The sequence below is a fragment of the Lontra canadensis genome, unplaced genomic scaffold, assembly GCF_010015895.1.
Source record: "Lontra canadensis isolate GAN:19392208 unplaced genomic scaffold, GSC_riverotter_1.0 scaffold53, whole genome shotgun sequence".
Classification (NCBI taxonomy): Eukaryota; Metazoa; Chordata; class Mammalia; order Carnivora; family Mustelidae; genus Lontra; species Lontra canadensis.
Genome location: NW_022631047.1, coordinates 9,190,431 through 9,198,886, shown reverse-complemented (window position 1 = coordinate 9,198,886; position 8,456 = coordinate 9,190,431). Strand labels below are relative to the sequence as shown.

Below are 8,456 nucleotides of genomic sequence, written 5' to 3'. Positions count from 1 at the left end.
CCTCTCTGCAGGGGCCAGAACAAAAGGGAGGGCAGAGGGAAGAGAAATGTGGGACTGGGTAGGTGGAGGAAGGCAGGAGGTCTACCCCCAGTTAGGTGGTGGGCTGGGAAGTCCTGGAGAGAACAGTGGTCTCCTTGTTCTTTCTGGAAGGTCAGCTCCATCTCATGTAGAGGCCAATTAGAATTCAGATGCCTTTGGAATCTAAATGGCCTCTGGTGAGGGTGGGTGTATAGTGTGGAGTGTAGGTACCCACAGAGCTGGCCCAGAGCCATCCTGTTGGCTGAGATCTAGAGGAGGAGGGGGAGGGCCTGATGGGTACTGGTTCTGGCCCCTGGTCCGGCAGGGTCACTGCTTGTACTTTTGGCCTCAGTGGCTTTGGCTTGCTCCTTCCTTCCTTCCTTTCTTCCTTCATCCCTTTCTCCCTCTCTCATCCCTCCACCTCTCTCTCTTTCCTTCTTTCCTTCCTCTCCTCCTCTCTCCTTCCTCTCCTCCTCTCTCCTTCCTCTCCTCTCTCCTTCCTCTCCTCTCTCCTTCCACTCCTCCTCCCTTCTTCCCTCCCTCCCTCCCTCCCTCCCTTCTCACTCTTTCCCTCCCTCCCTCCCTTCCTTCCTTCCTTCCCTTGACGCAAACCCAGGTCAGCCTTTCAGAGTCCTTCACAGAGCTCCCTGATTTGGCCATCGAGTCCCTTTCACACCCTGCTATACCTACAAGGTCTTCCCCATCCTCACCTGTCCATAATAATGGGTCTAGCACTAGGATGACTCCAAATCAGTCCTTAGGGGCCCTGATGGCATGGGTCCTGCTGTGGTTGAGGGGCTTATAGCCCAGGAAAGTCAGGGGAGACATCCCAGAGAGCTGAGTGGTGGTGCTAGAGGTGGTTCCCAGGCTGGGTAGGAGCAGCACGCTCCAGAAGAGGAAGAGCCCATGGCAGGGAGAGGCAGGAGGGAAGGAGCAGACCATCCTTAGCTATATTGGGAACTTCTGGCCTCATAGGAGCCTTTGGGTATGTGAACCTAGGCCAGACGTTGTTCCTGCCTTGTAGGGGATAACATTTGTGTTGGGGAAAGGGGTCAACATGGCCAGGCCTTTGCTCTTTTTTGGGATCCCAGGATTTGCAGTGGCTTCTGAGGGTCCCCTGCTGCCAGTAAGGGGTCCAACCGTGTTATAGGTTGGAACTCCTGGCTAGGATGGCCTTTGTGCTTTAGAGTTGAGGAATGTCCTCTTTTGCCTGAGTTTTCTTTTCAACATGCAGGTCTGAGCATGTGGGGTGGAGGGTCATATGGGAGATCGTGGCTCAAGGGGGGAGGCGCAGTGGGGAGGGGTACTTGGCTAGACTTTGCTGCTCCTGCCTACTTCCTGGTCTCCTACCAGAATGTGGAGCCCGAGGCCTTGGGCAGTGTGCGGCTCTCTGCTTCAGCAGGCGTGTACCTGCTTTTGGTGCTTCCACCGTTGCTCACTTTCTTCTGGGAAGAGGACGTAGTGACGTAAGAAATCGAGACCAAAGGATCATCTGAAGTTCAGGCCAGAAGTTTGTGAGAATATGGTGCTATATGGGCCTGAGGAAGAGGGAGTGGGGTAGGTGCCTGGTGCGGGGCTGGCTTAGAAAGGTGCCATTATTCCCTCTCACGTGGAAATAAACATTTTGGATCGCTGACCACCTCCCTGGGGGCTAGGACACTGGTCAACAAAGTAGTCAAAGTTGGTCCTGGATCCGCAGCGTGGGGTGCTCCAGGACAGGCTGGGGCCGGGGAGGGCTATTTCCCTCCCTTCTTTCCCGGCTGATGCCCTAGTAATCATCTCTTCCACCTGAGGACAGATGGAGAAGGCTGATTGGAATGAGAGGTTGGGGTTTTGTCAGGGTGAGTACGCGGGTTGGGAACTGGTGGTGGTGGTACGGGGTGTGTGTGTGTGTGTGTGTGTGTGTGTGTGTGTGTGTGTGTATTGGTGGAAATGGAATATTCAAGAAGGTGGCCGGAGGGAGGATTAAACTTGGTGTTTCTTTGACTCCCACTGCGGTGATCAGCGCCCCCCTGCGGCCCACAGGGGAAACAGCAGCGTGGGTTTACAGGTAGGTCCTTGCTCCCACCCACCCCCTTGGCGATGTTTCTGAAGCGGCTCAGTTCTCCTCTAATTGCTTGTGCTCCTTTGGGGGATCTCCAGACTTCTTGTGGGACCCCGGCTCCTGAGGAGGTAAGGTCAAGTGAAGGATGTGGATTTGCAGTGTGGATGGCTTGATGCTCATGTCACGGGAGATTTGAAGGGGTTTTGATTGGACCTGACAGTCACCATGGGGGCCTCCAAGCTTCCAGGTCCTCTGGCAAGACTGCATCAAGGGGCGCTGGGCCAACATGAAGGGCACAGAGCACAGTCCTGTGGGGAGAGGCTTGAACCGGCTCTGTGAACTCAGAGGGGCGAGGACAAAGCATTGCCCTCGTGACTTAGGCAATGGGTAACTACACATGGAGCATTTTCCTTTGGCTTTATTGTGCCTTGGAAAGGGTCAAGGTAGGATCCAGCAGTCCCCAGAGCTCCTGCTGGGTGGCTCTGTCCAGAGGAGGGCTCTCTACTCCCCACTCCACTGGGAACATCTGCCGAGAGGCTGGCGGGGAATGAGCTATTCGGTTCCACTCTGAGTTCTTTTCTTTTCCTTTTCCAAACTCATTTCAGGGCGTCTAGTAAGATCAGTGTTTCCAAATTAGTGATTGTCTAGAACGTGTAGGGGTTTAGCCATTGTAGGAAGAGGAGCAGGGGTGATCATGTAATAAGCACAGGCCAGGGACTTTCCAGCAATCCCTACCTGCCACACAGTCAGGCTCTTGACCCCATCCCGCCCTGAGCCCTCTTCTCCCTGACTCTTGCCCCACAGGACTTGTATTCTGAAAGGACCAATGCCCCTGGAGGTGGGGAGGTGTCCAAAGGCCCTGACCCAGAACAGGCCTTGCCGTTTGGGCTCTTTTCCAGTGTATTCTGGGACCCATAGGGAGGGGCTTTCCTCTTCTCCCTTCTCCCTCTTATCCTCTGTTCCAGCCTTGCTGGCTTTCAAGCAGAGGGTCCCTATAACCAGGCATGTCCTTCTTCTCCCTGCTTTTGCCTTTACACCCCCATGTCCCTCACCTTCCTAGCCTTGGCCTTGTGTTTTCCATCTGTCTCTCCTTTCAATCTTTTCTAGCCTTCTTGCTGCCTACCCTTCCCAAGGCAGACACGGAAGCCAGGTCACTGTTGCGAAGCTTCATAACCTCCTCCAGCACTAGACAAAGGTCTCGCCCTGTCCCATCCCACTTCCTCAAAATGTAGCATGGAAATACAAGATAGCCAGGTCTGTTGAACTCTGTGTGGATGAGGGCTTGCCTTGGGCCTGGTTCTGCTGAGCACATGCGGCTTTCTCAAGAATAAGGACAGGAAACACACAAAAGATTCTACTAGTAGTTCCTGTTTAAATTCTTGAACCCCGGTCAGTTTTCCAAAAGTTCTACCAGGACTGAATTCTCACTTGTCCCCAAATGCTCAAAGCTCAGTTCTTTCTTAGATGGAAGATAAGGGACTACATAAACTAAAGACAGTTGAGATCCTTGTTCTCGAGGGGTCTTTCCCCTTTGCCTGGTTCTTTCATTCAGGAGGCCACACCAGGAATTGGATCTGAGGCCATAGTTGGGCAATGGAGTGTGAGGAAAAGGACTTTGGCCAGGGGGCTGCAAGTTATAGATTAACTTGGGGAGGGGGGAGGAGGGACCCAAGGAAGGGACTGCTGACCTGGGATACTTTGGGCTTCAAGGGGTATGAGCAAGAGGAGTCTGGGGACCAGTGCAGTCTGGAGGGGCCCTCAGTGCCTCTCTGGCTACTTGACCTTCCTGAAGACCTGTTCGCACACTGCATCCCTTGCAGTCAGCTCCTGGGGACAGAGTGGGAATAATGAGAGAGAGAAAGAAGTTTCTTCCCAGCCGGAGTTCCTTTCTCAAGGTCCTTGAGCTCTGTTTAGTCCTTCAGGATACAACAGGTAGAGCATTTGATATATGGGGAATTGTATCATTGTCCCACACCTTCAACTTTTCACCCCAGAGGAAGGAAGGAAGCTGGGTCACGGAATGTGAAATGGCTAGTCTCCATCTCTAGTCACAATTTATGGACATTCATCTGACTTGTAGCCAAGGCCCACCTGGCCCCTAGATTTCCTCCTCTCTCTACTCTTCCCAGGGCTTTGTTTTTCCTTTCTTGGTTGCCCTCCTTGGAGGGGGACAGGGAGTAGAGTGAGGGACTGATTTGATTTGGGCAAGAGGATGAGTCCTAGGTGGAGGCCCCCTTCCCGGCCCTCACCCAGCTTACCAGATACAACTTCTCTCCCTCCAGCCAGTGTCTCCAGCCTCGGTTGGGGACTTCCCCTTTCTGCACACATACCAACTGCTCCTCCTCCCAGGTTACAGTGGTCTGTAGGGAAAGCAGGAATAAGGGAAGATTTGGGGGCTGAACACCCCAAATGCATCCAACTCACTCTGGCTGGGCTGCCCTCTTCACAACACAGCTGATACTGTCTAGCTCCAGCCCCTTCATTCTGAATAAGATGGCTGCTCTGATTCATCAGGACTCCCCTCCCCAACCCCCAAAGGGCACAGAAGGGGGCCCACAGTTTGTCTACAGTGACTGCTAGGGCAGATACTGCTAAGTATCCTGGAGCAGGATAACCAGGGGTAAAACTTGGGGGCGGGGGCATGGAGAGTGATGAAGAACAAAGACCTTGTCCTTTGGATACTTCCAGCTGGACTAGAGGGTCTTTCAGGAAAGAAGAGGATTGGTTGGGAGTCCCACCAGGGAATCTCTCCTCTTTCTCAATTTCTTTTTTTTTTTTAAAGATTTTATTTATTTATTTGACAGACAGAGATTACAAGTAGGCAGAGAGAGTGAGGGAAGCAGGGTCCCTGCTGAGCAGAGAGTCTGATGTGGGGCTCGATCTCAGGACCCTGAGATCATGACCTGAGCCGAAGGCAGAGGCTTAACCCACTGAGCCACCCAGGTGCTCCTTCTTTCTCAATTTCAAGGACAGCCGAAGTGTCCCTGAGAGTAAAAGATCATCACCCACTCACCCCCGAATCAGAGTGGGATGAGCCTGGGCATTCCAACCAGCATTTATCAAACATTCCCATAGGATAGGCCCTGCTAACCAAGGAGCTCCGAATCTTGGTCAGACAGAGCAGGAAACAGGTGCCGGTGATGCCAGGCAAGGGTTGGGGATGGGAGTGGGAGGCAAGAGCTGAGTCTTCATGGAAGTGAGGAGTTAGTTAGATTGGAGATACTGGGCAATTTCTAGCAAGGGAAGGAGTAGAATAGAGGTAAGAAAGAAGGGCACATGGTTGTAAGTGGCTCTGAACTAGAGTGTTTGTGGGAAAGATCCTTGTATGCCATGGACCTCATCTGGAATGTAAAGGATTGTCTCTGAGAGGGTTTCCATTCATGATCACTTCTACATCTTCGGTAAATCCTTGTGGCTACAGTATGCAGAGTGGGTTAGAGAAAGATTAAGTCTGAGGGGCCAGATTTGGGCACCAGACGAGAAATGAGGGCTTGACTGAAGGTGGCACTAGAGAAAGGCTAGGAAGAATCAACAATGTTCAGTGGAAATACAATGGGCCATGAACACAAGGTCCATTAGAAAATGCAAGATCCCTAGTAGCTGTGTTAGAAAAGGAAGAAGAAACAAGTGAAATTAATTCTAATAATACATTTTATTTAATGTGGAATAGCTAAAATATTATCTTTTCAGCATGTGATTAAAATAAAAATTACTGAGATGTTGTACATTTTTTGGTATTGTCTCAAAAACCCATTATGTCTTTTACGCTTATAACACACTTTATAAGTTTGGGTTAGTTGCATTTCAAGTGTTCAAAGGCCGTATATGGCTATACTGGGAGAAGTTATAAAGACTTCCTGACCAACTAGATGGGGTGTGTGTGTGTGTGTGTGTGTGTGTGTGTGTGTGTGGTTGTTGGGGTGGAGGGGTAAGGGGACAGACCTGTGACTCCCAGGTCTGTGGTCTGGCTGGTTATTGCCATTCATGAAGACAGTAAAGATACAAGCAGGAACAGTTTGGGGTAGGAAGATAATAAATTTGGCTTTGAGCTTGGGGCATGCAGATGGAAACATATAGGCAGATGAAAACTTCATCGTGGAGCTCAGGAGGCAGCTCTGGCTGGAGAATCCATGTCAAGGACAGTTTACAGATGGTGGCAGGAAGCATGGGTATAGATGATTTAGCCCATGCTTTGGTGCACAGACAAAAGAGAGAAAGTCAAGAACAAAACACTGGGGGAAACCCCAGTGAAAGGGATTCATAGGAGAGCTAGGGTCTGCAAAGGAGACCAAAAGGAAGGCATAAGAAGCAGAAAGAAATAGAGGAAAGGGGACTCATAGAAGCTAAGAGAATAGAGACTCTACAGTGACCAACAGGGTCACAGGCTAGAGGATGAGCCATTTCTTCTTTGGGTTGGGGTGACCTGCCTTCTTCGTCCTTTTGGCTGGCAATGAGTGGTTGGGGGACTGTTACCTTGGGGACTTCGCAGCCTGCTGTAGCGGTCCCTCTCTCTGGTTCAGGTGGGGGGAAAGGGCATTTCGTTTTGCCCTGGATTGTTAAGAGCCCCCTGCCTGCTCGCCCACGTGCTCTCCCCCAAGCCTGGGGAGAAGTACCTGGCATTTTCGTCCATCCACGATCCTTAGATCCTCCTCAAACTCAACTCCCACCTCGAATTCCAGAATGTAGTTGCGGAACGTGCTGAGGGTCTTCACTATCATGTGGTTGCCCTGGTGGTCAATCTCCTTGTCTGGCTTGAGCAGCAGGGCTATCTTCCGCAGAGCCACGCCGATGTCTGTGGGGGCTGTCTTTTAGTGGGGCTCCTACAAGCCGCCCGGGGGGGTGCTCCCCCACCGGCAGCAGCACCGTGGGGCTGTGGGCCACCCCTGAGCTGGATCTGGGACTGTAGACTAACTCTTACCAATGCCCTGGCTAGAAATGGATCCCAAGTCCAGTGCTACCACCCGAATCCTTCCATAGCATCCAACCCCAGCACCCCCTCTTCTCCATGGGACAGAGAGGCAGGGAGGAAAGGGGAAAAGGGGAGGGAAAGGGGTCTGGGAGGATGAGGCCATTACTTAGGGCTTGGAGGTAATCCTCCATGTTCTTCTGGGAGACAAAGCTGTAGTAGCCGGTGAGGTTGGGAGGCATTGTCTGGGCTGCCCAAGTTGGAGACGGAGCTTTCTGGAGACTAGAGCGGGCAGGGTGCGGAGGGAGTGGTGTTGTCTGGGAGGTGAGGCTGAGAGAGTCCAGGCTAGCCTAAACACACACACACACACACACACACGCACACACACACACACACCACACAGAGGGGGTGGGGAGAGAGGTTGTGTGAAGGTCTATGCTTACCAGGGTTTTTATAGGGCTGGATCCTGCTGCAATAAGAGTTCCTACCAGACTTCCTCCCTCCTCCCATATTGAGTTTGGGTGGGGCTGGTGCCTGGAGCCTGAGGGAGGGGTAGGAACTTGGCCACTTGGTGCCGACCTCGACTTTTCCTGAGGAAGGAACCTGGAGCAGAATCTGGGGCTGTCAGTTATCTGAGACCTGACCCTTTTCGAAGGTCGGTTTTGGCTTCCAGCCCATTTTCAGCAGGCTTGGGAAATGTCCCTGAGCTCTGAGGTCTGGTCTTGCTGTGTGGAGCGGGGGCTTCTGGGCTCCTCCAGGGATGAGTTCTAACAATATCCTGAGATCCCAAAACTGAGTCAGGATCCCGAAAGGTATCAGGGGGAAGAAGTGGAAAAAGATGGGGGATAGTCAGCTGGCCAGGAGCCATGGTGAAGGAAATGCTAGAGGGCTGCCTCGCACAACTCCCTCAGACAGCTTCCCTGAGCTGGGGCTGCAGCTCTGGCATTCAACTTGTCCTGTAGGGCCGTTAGGAAAGAGGCAGAGCAACTGCTCTTCCCAAGCACAGAAGGGCTTGCCAGCATGACAAGGTGTTGAGTTCAAAGTCTGGAGTAGAAAGTGAGAGAGTTTTGTTGGCTATTCTGGAAAATTTTGGCTTGGACCCAGGGATTTCCCTCTCCCTCTGAAGTCAACGATGGTACCATCACCTCCAGTCCCCAGTCTTTGGACAGCGCATGCTTACCAGATGCATTACCAAGGTGGGGGCTGCCTAAATTATTGTGTACCTTCCCTTCACCTCCCCCCCGCCAGCCCCTTCTCTCTCTCTCTCAAACATACCAACTTCCCTGGCTTCAGAATCAGCTGGGTTGGTTCATCATAGTTTAAGAGGGGAAATTCGGGGAGAGGGAGGCAGGGAGTCTAGGCAGTGGAAAAAATCCCATCTAGGAGTGAATCGTCTGGACAGGTGTGTGTGTGTGTGTGTGTGTGTGTGTACACACAAATCTCTCACTCTTCCTCCAGTCCCAGAACACTTTCCACCTCTCTGCTGAC

General features: G+C 52.1%; 1 protein-coding gene across 1 annotated transcript; it reads right to left on the bottom strand.

Annotated features, from left to right (window-relative positions):
• Positions 1-3,409: 3,409 nt before the first annotated feature.
• On the bottom strand, positions 3,410-7,332 carry RBP5 (retinol binding protein 5). The gene is made up of 4 exons (XM_032874695.1): positions 7,138-7,332; positions 6,676-6,854; positions 4,321-4,422; positions 3,410-3,889 (listed from the first exon to the last, which is right to left on the bottom strand). The coding sequence occupies exons 1-4, from the start codon at positions 7,208-7,210 to the stop codon at positions 3,836-3,838; spliced, it is 408 nt and encodes a 135-aa protein (XP_032730586.1). The 5' UTR covers positions 7,211-7,332; the 3' UTR covers positions 3,410-3,835.
• Between the last annotated feature and the right edge of the window lie 1,124 nt (positions 7,333-8,456).

Bases quoted from the DNA above. Each gene is read 5' to 3' on its own strand.
- RBP5 (XM_032874695.1), bottom strand. From the start codon at position 7,210: ATGCCTCCCAACCTCACCGGCTACTACAGCTTTGTCTCCCAGAAGAAC. The intron at 6,855-7,137 runs GTAATGGCCTCA...CAGCCCCCACAG, and splicing joins GGATTACCTCCAAGCCCTAA to ACATCGGCGTGGCTCTGCGG. The intron at 3,890-4,320 runs GTAAGCTGGGTG...CTCTGTCCCCAG, and splicing joins AGGGAGAGAAGTTGTATCTG to GAGCTGACTGCAAGGGATGC.